The sequence below is a fragment of the Egretta garzetta genome, unplaced genomic scaffold (genome assembly GCF_000687185.1).
Source record: "Egretta garzetta isolate BGI_Z169 unplaced genomic scaffold, ASM68718v1 scaffold297, whole genome shotgun sequence".
Classification (NCBI taxonomy): Eukaryota; Metazoa; Chordata; class Aves; order Pelecaniformes; family Ardeidae; genus Egretta; species Egretta garzetta.
In genome coordinates this window covers 627,672-642,163 of record NW_009260410.1, presented here as the reverse complement: position 1 = coordinate 642,163, position 14,492 = coordinate 627,672, and the positions used below count along the sequence as shown (strand labels likewise).

Below are 14,492 nucleotides of genomic sequence, written 5' to 3'. Positions count from 1 at the left end.
GCAAAGGTCTGGTCTAACCCAAAATCATTATTTGGCTATTCACTCTGTGTTGAAAAGTTACAAACAGAAAACCCACTCCCAAAACAGCTCTGGAAATACAGAAATGAACAAATATGGTCATGGTCTAGCAAAGCTAAAAATGCTAGAAGAATGCTTAGAATAAAAACAGCGTTCCAAGGTATTTAAAAGCTTCAGCACTGCAACATCAATATCAGAGAAATCAAATATAAGGTAGAAGTGAAATTTAATTAAGACACAACCGGTCACATTTCTCAGCTTTAGAACTTAATGTGGTCAAAAAACAGTGGAAGTCTGTGCAAAGGATTTCTTGGGTAGATTTTTCACAAGCTCATCTAAGGATCTTATTCACAGTATAAGCCAAAGAAGTCAAGGGCTTTATTAATATATAGCACACAGATACATAAACAAGGTCAGTTTTTATAAATTACTTCACACTCACTCACAGAAGAAGAGACCCTAAACTGAAAGAAGAAAAATGCAGAAAACTGAAAGTACCTTTGCGAGACGAGGGACTGTTGTTGGGGAGTTCAAGTGACCAAGCTGGCCAGAGATATTACTGCCCCATGAATAAACCTGTAAGAAACATAGCTAAACATGAGAATGTAAGTTTATATACATGAACACATACTGAATTGTAGTAATACAACACATCAAGTGTGCAAACACACACAAGACAAGGGTATAAAGATTCATGTACCAAGAAGTACTTCCCTCATTTCTACTGTCTTCCTATATTTACAAATTGTCTTCTCACATTCAGAAATCGAACGCACCAAATCAAGTTGTTGCAATTTTTAAACATAAGATTGATGGTACATGCAGAACTTTGTCAGAAATAGAATTAAAATTCCACACTGCTTCCAAGTTGCCTCCCACAAATGGAAACAAAAGTTTAGAAGCAAAAGAAACTAAAACCTAGAAAACACCAAAAGTGACAATTACGTCAGACAAGCAATAAATGATAACAATCACTTGTACCTGGGATTTGGCAGTGAGTGCTAAGGAATGATGGCCACCAGCAGAGAGGTGAATCACTTCTTTACCATCTAGGCTTTTCACACAGAGTGGCTGAAGCCTGTAAATCCCCAGAACCCAAGGCGGGAGGGGGAAGAAAAAAAGATTATCAGAGGGATTCTTAAGACAACAATAAATTCCAAGTTTTGTTTTTTCCCCAAAACAAATTAGAGAAAACAAACAGAAAACAGAGTCTTTCAGCAATAAACCAGTTTAATCAAAAAGGTCACAAAGGGTGAAAGATGATGATAAACCTCACCCCAATTTGGACAAAGTCAAAATATCACCAAAACTCCTAGTGATTACAAGGGAAAAAGTCATAACTGATTGATGTTCAGTAACAATACAGCATAAAACATGTTACTTGGAAGAACTTGGGTCACAACGCAAAAGAACAAGAACACAATGCAAGGCAGTTGGCCAAATTTGAGAAAGTTGAATACTCAAGATTTCCTAGTGACCTACTAAAAAATAAAAAATAGATCAAAGAAATCTCACCTTGGCAGAACATCGCCGTGTCCTAGCTGCCCTTCCTTCCCCTTTCCCCAGCTCCACACCTCCGTTCTTAGAGAGGGTAAAAGAGCATCAGCCTCACCACTGTAGGTTGGAGTCAGAGCTACAGTCCTCATTTTTGCCCGCCCCACCTTCCGTAAGAGCCTAGGAGAAACTGAAAACAGGCCAAGGGATAGAAAAATTGCTCATCATTTTAGGTAAATATATCATTCAGACTGTGTGTTACACAGTAACGGTACCAGTTATACTAAACAGTTATACTAAAGCAAATGAAGCAAAACAAACTATACACTGAAAAAAAGTACATTTTGAAGAAAATATATCCTTGCAGCAAACAGAAGATTTCAATACTTCCCAAAATCTCCCCTCGAATCCAAGATCAATATAGAACTAAACAATGTACCCACCCATTCAGAAAAATTAACAACACTAAAAATCTATGAGGGAAGGTCATTAGCTTTGAAGGTTGGCAGTGGGAACTGGAATATTTCTAGGTCCCTGGCTCAAAACCAGCTCAGTGCAGTAGGGATTACAGGCCACACAGATTTTTATCTGCTATGCAACCTGTATGAAAGATAGTTTGCCATCATTTTGCAATAAGATGCCCAGACTACTACAGTGTGCCTGCTTTACCTTACTTTATCAGTAAAGAACAGTGCTAAACCCACTATGCTTTTGCTTTTCTTAGCATGGAGTATCTGCTAGTCTTCACTCCCACTGCCCTTCAAGTTCTAAAATACAGTTTATGTACGTTTAATAAACACCTTTGGTAATTATTAGATTTATGTTCAATAAATATGCTTTATTTTCAGTTATAAACCTCCACATTATTATAACTTTTCCAGTCTCTTGGTTTTTCTAACATGCTTTTTTACCTTGTGACAACAAGCCAGGCAGGGAAAGTCTTCGACTCCCTCCTTCAGATTCCTCCTCTCTAATATCTACTAAACTGGAACTCTTCTTCCCCTGCATGGATTCCAGTCTGACCTGCTCTTCTCGACTGTCTTTGAGAGCTTCAGGCCCTGGGGAACCGCCGCCAGATTGAGATCCTGGTTCACTTGAAGGTGCGCCATAGAAGTTCATTACTTTCTTCAGAGACAATGCTCCAGCTTCATATGTAGCAGCTACTCTCACACCAACTGCTGACGCGCAAGAGGCCACCAAGGTGTTCAAGGCAGATGTGCTGGTACCTGGAGGGCCAGGGATACAAGCACTGAGTTGTTCTTCTTGAGAAGGCTAAAACCAAAGAGAAATTGAAGACTGTCATATGAGACAGCACAGAAAACTAGGATGATGATAACACATTCATTATTCAAACTATGTGCTATACTGAACAAGACATTATGAAGAGGTTTTTTTATACTTAGGTGTACATCTATTCCTCAGAGTCACTTTTTTTTTAAGGTAGGACCAAGCACCATTTCTACATGGACTGGGCTTTGTCTGTCGCATTCGTCTTGTAGCTCATCCATAAGAGACTGTGGGTCTGGTGTTTGTTTCTTTTAATACCAAAAAAAAAAAGAAAGATCCTTGAAAAAATATTAAAAGAGATTTAATTTTAGACTTATTACCCATTTCTTTGCCACCAATCAGTGGCATCAGTAAGCATGGTGTATTTACAGAGAGGCAAGTTCTCCCTTTGATATGTTAAAAGGAAAACAGCGATTCATGGATTAATTTTGCAAGGTCTATCTTAAGATCATTCTAGGCTATGTGTCCCCTTATGCTACTGTTGTATCCATATAAAGCTTAATGAATAATCATCAAGTCACACTAGGGACAAACTGACTGAAGGCAATTATTAGTACCAGCACATGATTACCTATAGTAGCAATCAATTTAGCAACCAAATAAGAAATAATGTACAAGATTATATTTGCCAAATAGTTTGAATAGTAAAACAGACAGCAAAGTCCCATTTTCCCACCTAATATGCGGTGGGAAATAATATTAATATAAATATTATAGCTCATTTTATCCTGTCAGAAGGAAAACAATCTTTGACTTCTCTTTTTTGTGAAAAATTAGGCTAAAGGATTGCGATTGGTCCTATTTACTTGCACTTCATTCCTATTTATAGAAGGCGTGCCTAGCAATATAGAAAAGCAAACTCAGTTTGTGTAGGAGAGAAATGAGAAACAAAGGATTTTACTAGTGCTGAAATATTACATTGGAGTCCTCATCTCTGCTATTCACACGCATGCCCAATTCTGTTAAGGTTCAGTGAACCAATTCCAGGCTTGTTTGTTTATTACTGGAACTGTGAGAGGGAAACAGTTCCAGGAACAAGGAGTTGAAAAAAGGAGTATGAAACCACGTGTTTCAGTCATTTCCTAACGGCAGGAGTTCCTGCACGCGTCTGGGGGGCCCACAAGTGCTAGAATGCATTTGTATTAGCAAAAAGTAAAAGGAAGGACAGTTGTGTTCACACAATTTTTATTTCTCTGAAATAAGTTTCCCTCAGAATAGGAAAACATAACTTGCTGGATCACCAAGTTACCGGACAGTTTATTTTGGTTTTAATACTAATTTTTTTTTTTGCAGTCAGAGGTGATAACAAAAATCAAGTATTTATTAGGCACTGTGAAATTTATCTCCCAGAACCACTGTGAAAAATTTCTTATTGTAGCTGTAAAATTAAGAAATTGATATCTACACAACACTTGAAATAACAAAAAGAAATTTTCAGAATCCTGCTATGAATTTTGTGTATTGGGCCACAGAGTGGCAGTTTTTCTTACAGACATTACCTTTACCATAAACCATCCAGCAGGACAGTACTTACGTAGTGCTACAAAAGTACAGACTACACTGCAAGATTTCGGATTAGTTTTCTGTCTAATAGCTTTTGGGTTGTTATCTTCTTCCCCCCCACCCCAAATAAGACTTTTTTCAAAATAGTGGAAAACAGTACTTTGGCAGGGAGCTGGGAACAGCTCCTGGACCTTCATATCAAGCGTTTTCTGATGCTTATTAAGAATTATTACTTTACGATTCTGCTATAGCATCAAAACAGTGTTGTTGAACCACCTTCCACATCACACAGAACAGATTAGTACTTATGCATTTCCCATCTCTGTTTATAAGTTTATGCCACTCCTACACGATTAACATTAGAAGCCTTTTGGTCAACGCCTTAACATTACCCTTACTTGCAATATAAAATATTTAACTGATTGAGAAATTAGATTTGTGAGGGATTCATTCCATATATAGAAAGAAAGTAAAGGTAAATTAGCAAGTACCAGCTTACTGGCCCCCACAAATGGAAAACCCATGCATCATGAAACACCTAGAGAATGGGAAATCAGCTTATGCAGTTCTGGTACTGTGGAACACAAAAAGAGACTATAGCACTGTCAAGGCTGCTCACATTAAAGACTTACAATTGAACAAGGATAGAGAAAAACTCTTCCACTTAAAAGTTGAGAACCATCAAAGAGAAGAAGCACTTTGAAACTACAGGAACACCACAGCTCCATTAAACTAACAGAATTTTTCATTTGTGAAAAAAGTAACATTGTCACATATACAAGAAGGAGTTGTAGCAAATTAAAGCTTGTCACTAGGTACCAACCTGCTCAGGTTCTATGCAGATGTTTTTCTCCATGCTCTCATTTAATGAGTGATCTGATAAACTGATCGAGTACTCTTTCACTTCTTTTTTGTCTGGGAACAGAATATTTCCAGGACTAGAAATACCACTGTCCTCCTGTCCATCGTTGCTGGAAAGCATACTTGCCCCATCAGACTGTAAAGCAACAAGTGTATGTTCTTCCACAAGTGGCTTATGACAGTCTTCACTTTGGCTACCTGATACACTTTTCCCTTCTAGGGTCTCCAACGAGGGACAGTAGACATGGTTTTCTGGTTGGTTATCAGACAGTGCTACACCCAGTGGGCAACAGTGACTATCTGAAATGATTACATGATCTTCCTTGTCTGTCATGGTAATGAGGAGTTGACTGCAATGATTGCACCTCTCCGGGATAGGCTTCATTTCCTGCACAGGGAGACATTGTACCAGAGCCAAGCTGTGGTAGGCTCCGCAAGCAATCTGAAGCACAACACGTCCTGCCAGGTGCTCTACCTTCTGTGGCTTTGTCACTGGGAAAGTTGTTGTTATGAGACCAAGCTGGCAGCCACTCCCCCAAGCCCATATCTCTCTGCTTAGTGATAGTGCCAGTGTGTGTTCCTCTCCACATGCTAGCTGCAAAATCCTTACTGATAACAGAGGACTGGTTTCAGAATCAGAAATAGTGATGGGTTGTGGATCCGGCACACATGGCTGATTAGCAACTGCACACTGGCCAGCAGAATTGTTCCCCCACATGTACACCACACCGCTTTCTGTCACGGCTCCATTATGGAAGCTGCCAGCTGCCACTGTAATAACATGATGTCCAAGCAAAGTATTTTCTAAGGTAGGACTATAAGCACACGACTCCTCCGGTCCTGATCTCCAGGGCAGTTTTCCGAAACTGTAGACCTCTCCACCTGGGAGAAGAAAAAAAACCCACAGCCTAGCATGAGTCTAATGAAGTTCAACCAATACAAAAATTTGAAGAGAGATTCAGATAAACAGGTATCAATTTTTAGCTTACTCCAGGCTCAGCAAAACTATGGCTATGGATATATGAAGACTGATGGTTGCTCTCTGCTATTGCTATTAAGTTCTATACCTCATGTTAATGTAATCCTGTGCATGCATGCACTGTTGAACCAAATAATGCTTTTCTGCTAAAAATCCTGCTATACCCAAGTTAAGTGTATTTACTGGTCCTTCTATTTTAAGAACATAGAACATATTAAGGACGTACAACATGCTTGAAGAGCACAACAAAGCACAGAGCTCATCTTTCCATACAGAGATCTAGCATCACCAAACTGTACTGTTTGCCATCCTACAGTAAAACAGGACTGCCCTATCAGGTGGAAAGTGTGTATGTGGGGGGGTGTAAATGTATCTTGCCAGTGGTTTGATGTTGCACTGCAGCCTCTCCAAAATTTCATTACCTTTACCTGAAAAGATTACAGCAATGCCAAGTCAAGTTACTTCGCTAATTCTGAAGAAAAGCGGAAATCTATTTTTAAAATGAACAGTGGTTTTGACAGTGATAGAAAAACGGTAAATCATATCCACAAACAACATGCTTCATGGAGCAAGAACACACATGCAAAAAGTCATTTAATTATGAAAGAAACATGTTCCAAAAAACCACTGGAGTTCCATAACAACTCCAGTAGAGGAGAGGTGCTTACAGAAGGCTCACTGATCACCTGGAATCTTTCTTTCAAAAACATCAGAGAAAAATCAAAGCAGCAACTTCCAGTTTAGTCTTTACAAGTCCATGCCCATTGATCAAGTACAAGTAAAGACCAAGATATGCAAATACTTAAAGGGGCTGGCTTTTAGAAATACTTTGACTCACAATGCCAAAAAAAAAAGTAGGAAAGATGACACTATGCATATCATTTCTATTCCAACACAGTTCTAAGTAACTTATAAGTAAGAAGGAAATACTGGCAAAGTTAAAAATCTGTTTAAAAGTTGTGTATGAGACACAGATAGACTGAAAATAAAATCTAAAAGAAGAAAACTTGACAATAACTGGTTTGTTATTACCTCAAATACTTACAATTAAGATGTTTATTACCTTCTGTTAGAAGTAAGCCATGATGTATCCCAAGGGCTGCCTGTAATACAGTCTTTCCACTGAGGCCTGGAAGCCTTTCTGGAGTTACGGAGCAGGAACCAGCCTTCCAAACATAGACCAGGCCTCTCTCTTTGGCTCCTTCTGCCTCTTCTGAGCTACAAAAAGATTGGAGGAAATACACAATCAGCATGAAGTTTTCTGTGGTTCAGTAATGCATAGTTTGCTTTTCATATATGTAGGAAAGGCTTAGTAGTTCAGGCATTAGTTTTAATTTCAGGAAGTCACAATTTAGTGACTTTTTTACAATTTAGCAATTTAAAATTTACAATTTTACTATTTAGTAAACTACTATCTTAGTTTAAATGTTGTTTAAATAAAAACCCAAGTATCTTCTATTTGAAATTATTAGCTTTCTTTTTCATTTGTACTTTACTGCCTGAAATGCAGCTGATCTTGTCACTAGTAAACTTAAAGATACATTTATTCACAAATAACATAGCCTTTCTGCTATATATTACATTCGTTGCTTACAGCAAGGAGATCAAATTAATACACAGTTCTGCCATTGTATGCTGAGGGAGATTGTTGCATCAGTTATATGCACACGTAAGCAACTCTGTTCCTATCTGACCAGTGATATTTATTAAGTTAACTCTTCCTGTGTTAGAAAGCAGAAGGAACATTTCTGGTTTATTAGGTTTTAGTCATATTTTGTATTATTCAGCTTTTGGAAATCAAAATGGAGGAAAACCAGCTTTATAATCATGTTTTTATCAGTTACACAGAACATCAAGTATGCTGGAAATACACATAAGTGTCTCAAATAACATTTGCTTTAAAAAGAAATAATTAAGCAAAGTAGGTATTATGTGCAGATTTTAGCATAAACCAATTGCTCCTATTCACAGTGTCTTCAAAACATTACACCTCTAAGACCTCATCCTTTATACACTTTAATTTCTACCTTTAGAGAAAAAAAGTGAGGTTTTGGTTGGGTGGTGGGTTTTTTTTCCCCCCTCTTATAATTCTTAATGAGTTTCCCAGATTCAAATGAGCCAGTCATTCAAATCAATTGAACCAAGAAAAAAAGTATTCTGAAACACAAGGAAAATATCTGGCTTGAAGGAGTGACTGGAACTATCCAAAACTGGTTTAACACTTCAGCACACTCTGGTCTGAACGCTCAGTCAGCAACTTCTCCCACACAGCAACAAGAAATTCCTCAAAACTTTGACAACAAGCACACAGTTTTAACAATTTGTGGAATCACTTGATTGAAACACACAAAAAATAATTTTAAACATCAATATAGACTGACAGCATTTCAAGTTAGAATCATAGAATTGTTTAGGTTGGAAAAGACCCTGAAGATCATCAAGTCCAATCGCTAAATTAGTTAAATTAAGAGTTTTCTTTAAATTCATTTAAAACTTGATATAGAATAGATTGTTATCCACCCTGCACGAATAAGTAGGCTTAGCTCCTTATTTGCCAACAATCAAGTCATTTAGTCCCCACAGAAATCAGTTCTTGCAGCTTTGCATGCAGTTGTGAAGTTAAATGTATAAGGCAGTGAGATGAGCTTTGACAAAATGGCGATCTTTGTCTAAAGGAAAGGGCACAAAACCCAAAATGTATTCTAATACTGAAGCAATCCCAGAAACTGCATCTGATAGGCTGCATTGTGGACAACTTATGGAAGTAGCCCATTCAAAAGCTGTAAGGCCATATTGATGCAGACTACTGATTTTTTTAAACTAAAAATTTTGCTAGTTGTGGTGCATAGGATGAACAATACCTTTGCACAACCTGCCTCTGACACATTCAAGATGAGAATAACTAAGAGATGGAATTATGTCTCTCTTAACTCCTGTACCCATCCCCAATCTCTCTTCTTTTCTCATGTAACAGAAAAAAGAAAAAAAAAACCCCACCCAAAAAGGTGACAGTCAAGAACTCTTCTAAAATTCCAATAATTTAATCCAAACATGCATTTTAAATACAGAGGACTTGCGTTTAGAATAGAAGTAAATTAAAAAAGAACCAATCAAGTAATATACAGGCCAGAAAAAAAAAGTTAGAAAAATCCAAAATTGCAGTTAGGACATTTAGCTAAAATATTTATTTTACTCACATGGGCAAAGCACACCAATGAACACAACACAATAATATAGAGAGTTTTCATCAAAATAGTGTGCATTAAATTCAGTCCAAAGCCTGATATTTGGACTTTTATCCATTTAATAAGTCTTCAGAGAACAGCATAAGACAAATCTGGACAGTCATATACCAGGATTCATTACAAGACACTAATTTTCCATCCCCAAAACATCTGACCTCTGTCAGGTATCTGCAGGGCTACTGGTCCAGAATCAAAATTCACAGGTGCAAGTAACAGCTATGATTTACTGTTCACCAGAGAATGTTACTTTCAAGTTTCCAGCCTATAGCTATGCCTCCACAAGTTTCAACAATCAGCTTAAAAAAAAGAAGTTGCTGTTGTAATAAGTTGAGTATTCTAGACGTAACTGAAACAAAAGCTCAGTTACACTTCTTCTTCCCTGTAGTGTAAGTTACATAAAGAGTATCCTGACGCCACTTAATAATTTTACAGGATGATCACGAGCTGGCGTATTTCAGGGAGCCTCTGTGGCTTCACCTGGCTCATTCTCACCTTCTTTCCTGTGAGTCCATCTGTCAGTGGCAGCACTCCATCACCACCAAATCATTCCACTTTCAAAAGGAACAATATAATTTCTACAAACTGTAAAACATAAAGAACAGCTATTTAATTGCAAATTATGCTAAGCCTAAAAAAAAAGAAAAAGCAACCCACAATAAACAAGAAGCAAAGCTTTAGATCTCATTTATGAATAAGCACTTCCACAACACTAGGATGGTTGAAGTATTTAGCTCACTCACCCTGAGCTGGCAGACAAAAGCTAAACAGCCAGACTTGTCCTACCTACTCTTCTCACAATCGGTCTATTGTAAGGACAGACTGAACAAAATCTAGTTCAAAGGCAGAAATTGACATCCATCTCTCTAATTCTCAGTATACCACTCGAGAGACATCAAAGCAGAATAACTGATCCATTTTCAGTCTAATATAAGATCAACTTCTATGATCAAGCTGAATTCACAAGGTAAACAGACTTGTGTGAGCAAAGGTTAAGAGTTGAATTCATAATTGTATTCCTGAACCAAAGCACGTATTGCCATTAAAAGGTATGGTTCCATTAAAGCCTGTGCAGAAACAGAAATGCAGAAAGCTAGTTAAGAGTTCAAAACATTTCTTCACGCAAACTGGTAGCAGAGTATCTATGAAGACACAAGACCATGGAAGCCGAGGAGAAAAAAAAAGTGGTTGCTCTATTTACTCTTTTATCCTTTCAGACTTTGAATTTTGCAAGTTAACCCTCACACCTTTCCATCTTCATCAAGATACCTTTGTGTTACTTTTCTTGTAAGAGAACAAAGCTACAGTTACTCTTTGTTTCTTATAATCTGTTTGGCTTTTTAATATTGAAAGAATTGTAGTTTTCCTTGATCTATTGCCTTACCAGATGAAGTATTAAAAATTTTAGTTACATTAATGCATGCATGTAATCATATTTATTCAAATAAAATAAGTTTCATATATAAATTCTTTAGACCCTTTTGCTTTATTATAGTTGCTGTCTGGTATCCACTATAATAAAACCAAAAAAAAAAAATCAATTATTTAATCATGGTCTTTTAAGACAGTATATCTGCAAGAAAAGATCCCGAATGAACAGTCTGAAGCTCTTACATACAGAAAATAGAAATAAAACATGACCAGTATTGATTACAATAGACAATATAAGCAAACCTGTAAATTGCATACAAAAGTTTCAATTCACACTTGGAAATAGTGATCATCAAGTTGCTAAATAATTGAAATAATTAACACAAATCCCAACACTTTCACTAGACTGCTCTGAACAATAAGGTACCAAGCAGGCCTTTATAGACAGAAATGGCAACACATCATACCAAATGCTTGCAGTTTTCCAAATATAGGACACTAAAAATCGTGGTTTGGGCTTCAGGGTTAGCAAAGAGCATAAGATAAAGATGAAGAGCCATGAAAATATGAAACCAAATTAATATGATAGAATAGCATTGCGATAAGTCATGTGTGCACCTTGCTCTAAAAAAAAGAAAAATCAGAGTATACTTTCTAGGAACAGATACAAACTAAGCCACACTTGCCACCGGAAAGATATTGCTTTCAAGACACTTCTGTTTCTCCTTCCTCAACTAAAAAAGAAAAAAAAAAACACCAAGAGAAACACAACTACAACTGTAAAAGTTAATTTTTTAAATATTAACAGAAGATGTCTCACAAATATAAGGAAACCGTCACGCAACACTTCAGTAACAGAGGTGTTGATGAAATATCAAAGGAAAATGGAAGCATATTTTTGGAACTTCTAACTTTGTGATGTGTTCTTGCTCAGAGTAAGTTCATTTGGGTTTGTTTTTTTTTTAGCCTACTCAAAACAACCTAACCTTACAATTCATTTTCTTGCAAATGCTGGCACTTCTCTGTGAAGAACTATAGCTTCACATATAAATATCCAATGGATCAGCGAATCAGATGAAGAGATGGGAGCTTTGATAGAGTCAAAGTATCAACAATTGTATTATTCACATTGTATATAACTCTTCAAGATCAGGAAATTCTTGACTTCTATAATTTAGGGATTTTTTTTTAATTTTTTTTTTTTAAGGGCTCAAAGAATTTCATTTTCATGAGTTGCAACTGCACAAAAATTTACTGTAATTGTCATGAAAACTTCAGATTATAACAAAACAAAGTTAAAGCCAGGCATCTGATCAGCTGTTTTGCAAGATCTCCCTTCAAGGCCCAACTGAAAAATGATTTGTGTAATTATTAAGTACGAAACCTGCAACAGCGGTGGACTAGAAATTAAGAGTGTGATTTGATGGTGGCGATACATTTTGTTTTCTTTACAAAATGACACGTAAGGTTGCATTGCTAAGCATTTATGCATATTAGGGAAAATGACAAACTGTCTTCTTTCCATAAATAAGACATCTTTAAGATATTTTAAAATTATTTTCAAGTTCAGTGCAAGTTTTCGTTCACCCCTATGACAGCACAATATTATTCCCCTTTCACCACTAATACAAAATACAAGTCATTTGGTCACAGCTACAAACTAAGTACTTATAAATAGAAAGTTTCTTCCTCCCAATAGGAATATACAGCTTTCCTTACTGATTTTTGACCTAATTTCACATTTACATAACATTATGTTGTACCACTACACATACATTATTTCTTTTCCACTAAGAATACCTGAAGTGTTACTAGGTTTAACGTTCCTAGAAGTGAACAGCCAGGCACAATACATCATTCTCATGGTATGGACGATCGGTATGATATCAGCACCTGCACTGCTCTGCCCATAGATTTACTTTCCACATTTTTGCTTCAACACTGCAAGAGGAAAAAAAGCAAAGAGTGCCAAATAGTGCCAAATTATGAAATGGACCTGTGTTACAGACAGATGGTCACTAGCACGACCCTGATGTCATACTTTCCACTTACAGAGTAGGATGCTAATTCAAATTCTCCAGAAACCAAACACTACCACACCATAATAATAACTGCTATGGCAGGGAATGGGCAGTGAATGACGTGGAGTAAATATTACTCTCATTACTATTGGATCATGTCCTTCACTGGAGATCGACCACTCAATAATAAACATCATAGGTATAAAAGTAATCTTGCATCCAATGCTGAACAAGAACAACTGGTATGCCCCTGACTTTCAGAAATACCAGAACTCCCATCCGCCTCGTACTTATCCACCTGCTACAGCTAATAAATACTACAAATACTTCTACAACTTTCAGACACGTCCACTTACATATTTAAAAAAAGGTTTTTAATAAATTTGTTGCACCAATTTAGCAATAACTTACACTACCAAGACTGCAAGTTTGTTACACAAAATTATCTGCTCAGGTTCTGAAGGTTACCTCCAAGCTTCCTAATTCAAAACAGAGTTGTCAACATCAGTCTTGTATACACATATGAACGTCATTTATTATTGCTAACTGTGGTTCACATATCATGCATTACGAGTTCAAGAAGCCCTTGTGTTTTGGTCAGCACTGACTAGGTACAACCACTGTTTTTAACACTGTGTGATTAAGAACTGCTCAGAGCAAAACAAAGCAACTTGCTACTAGAAGACAGCAGCAATCCCTTCAGATGAGGGCTCAAAGCTTTTAATGCCAGTTCCAGTGAATGAGTGATAGTAGCAAACATGATGTAACAGTAAAGGAGTCAGGGGGAAAAAAAAAAAGCCCCAACAATGAAAGGGCCTAGTATCAGCTAAAAGAACACAGCTAAAAAACTATCTGCTATAGCACACAATTAATAATTTAATATTTACCAAACTCACAAGAGACTCAAAAATATCTGAATACCCCTCCTCTTTTTCTTTTGAAACTGCACCTTCTTAATTTAGCACATGTTCAGGTGCTTCCCCTTCCAAAAACAGTTAACTCCACAGATACTGAAAGATGGTAAGTATAGCTAGTGTTTAGAAGTAGCTGCACTACAACAGCAGTAGTAAAGTCTTGGTAGCAGAGCTCAAGTACCAATCATCTGTGACTACCCTAGCTGCTCTGCAGCATCTCACCAAAATATTTTTGTGCTGGAAGAGGAGGTCTGTGAGAGTGACAGCACACTACGTCATCTGTAAACGATACTGCAGCCCCGCTAGGACTATCACTCACTCAACAGGCTCTGAAAGTTGAAACAGCATCACTCCTGAGCAGCCAGGTCATGCAAAGAGAAAGGCCTTTGAAACAGAAGTGGAAGGAGATAAAGGGCATACTATTTGAAGTTTAGGTGGGTCTCTTGCCATCAGAAGGGAGGAGTCCTTTAGGCACCTACAGAAATAAATCTCAACAACTCTGCTCTACCAGCCTCTCAGAGAGCGAGACGAGCTGGATAGCCAGCATCTTTAGTCAGAGCTTCAGCCTCGTCTTCAGCCTCTCCCCCAGCTGCTCAAGCCCTGCCCCTGGATGAGAAGGGGCCTGTTCCCCCATCGCCAGCGCAGCCCAGCAGCTCACCGCCTCCTGCTCCAAAGATCAGGTGTGGGAGGCGCAGGGAGCGCGGCGGGCCGGCCCAGGGCGCTCCGGCCAACCAGGTTCCCGCCACGCCGCTGCGCTCCCCGCTTCCCTTCAGAGGAGGGCAGCCATTTCCCCCCCCGCTCC

At 37.8% G+C, this 14,492-nt stretch overlaps 1 protein-coding gene across 3 annotated transcripts in view; it reads right to left on the bottom strand.

The window, feature by feature from the left end:
* ALS2 (alsin Rho guanine nucleotide exchange factor ALS2) overlaps positions 1-9,964 on the bottom strand; it is a 38,470-nt gene extending 28,506 nt beyond the window's left edge. For all 3 annotated transcript variants that reach the window (XM_035899081.1, XM_035899082.1, XM_035899083.1), the window contains exons 1-7: positions 9,880-9,964; positions 7,206-7,360; positions 5,126-6,045; positions 2,424-2,784; positions 1,534-1,702; positions 1,000-1,096; positions 517-594 (exon numbers count right to left, since the gene is read on the bottom strand). In XM_035899081.1, the coding sequence (XP_035754974.1) occupies positions 517-594; positions 1,000-1,096; positions 1,534-1,702; positions 2,424-2,784; positions 5,126-6,045; positions 7,206-7,360; positions 9,880-9,899 (1,800 nt within the window). In that variant the 5' untranslated portion in view covers positions 9,900-9,964. The remainder of the gene's footprint in view (positions 1-516; positions 595-999; positions 1,097-1,533; positions 1,703-2,423; positions 2,785-5,125; positions 6,046-7,205; positions 7,361-9,879) is intronic.
* Positions 9,965-14,492: the final 4,528 nt, after the last annotated feature.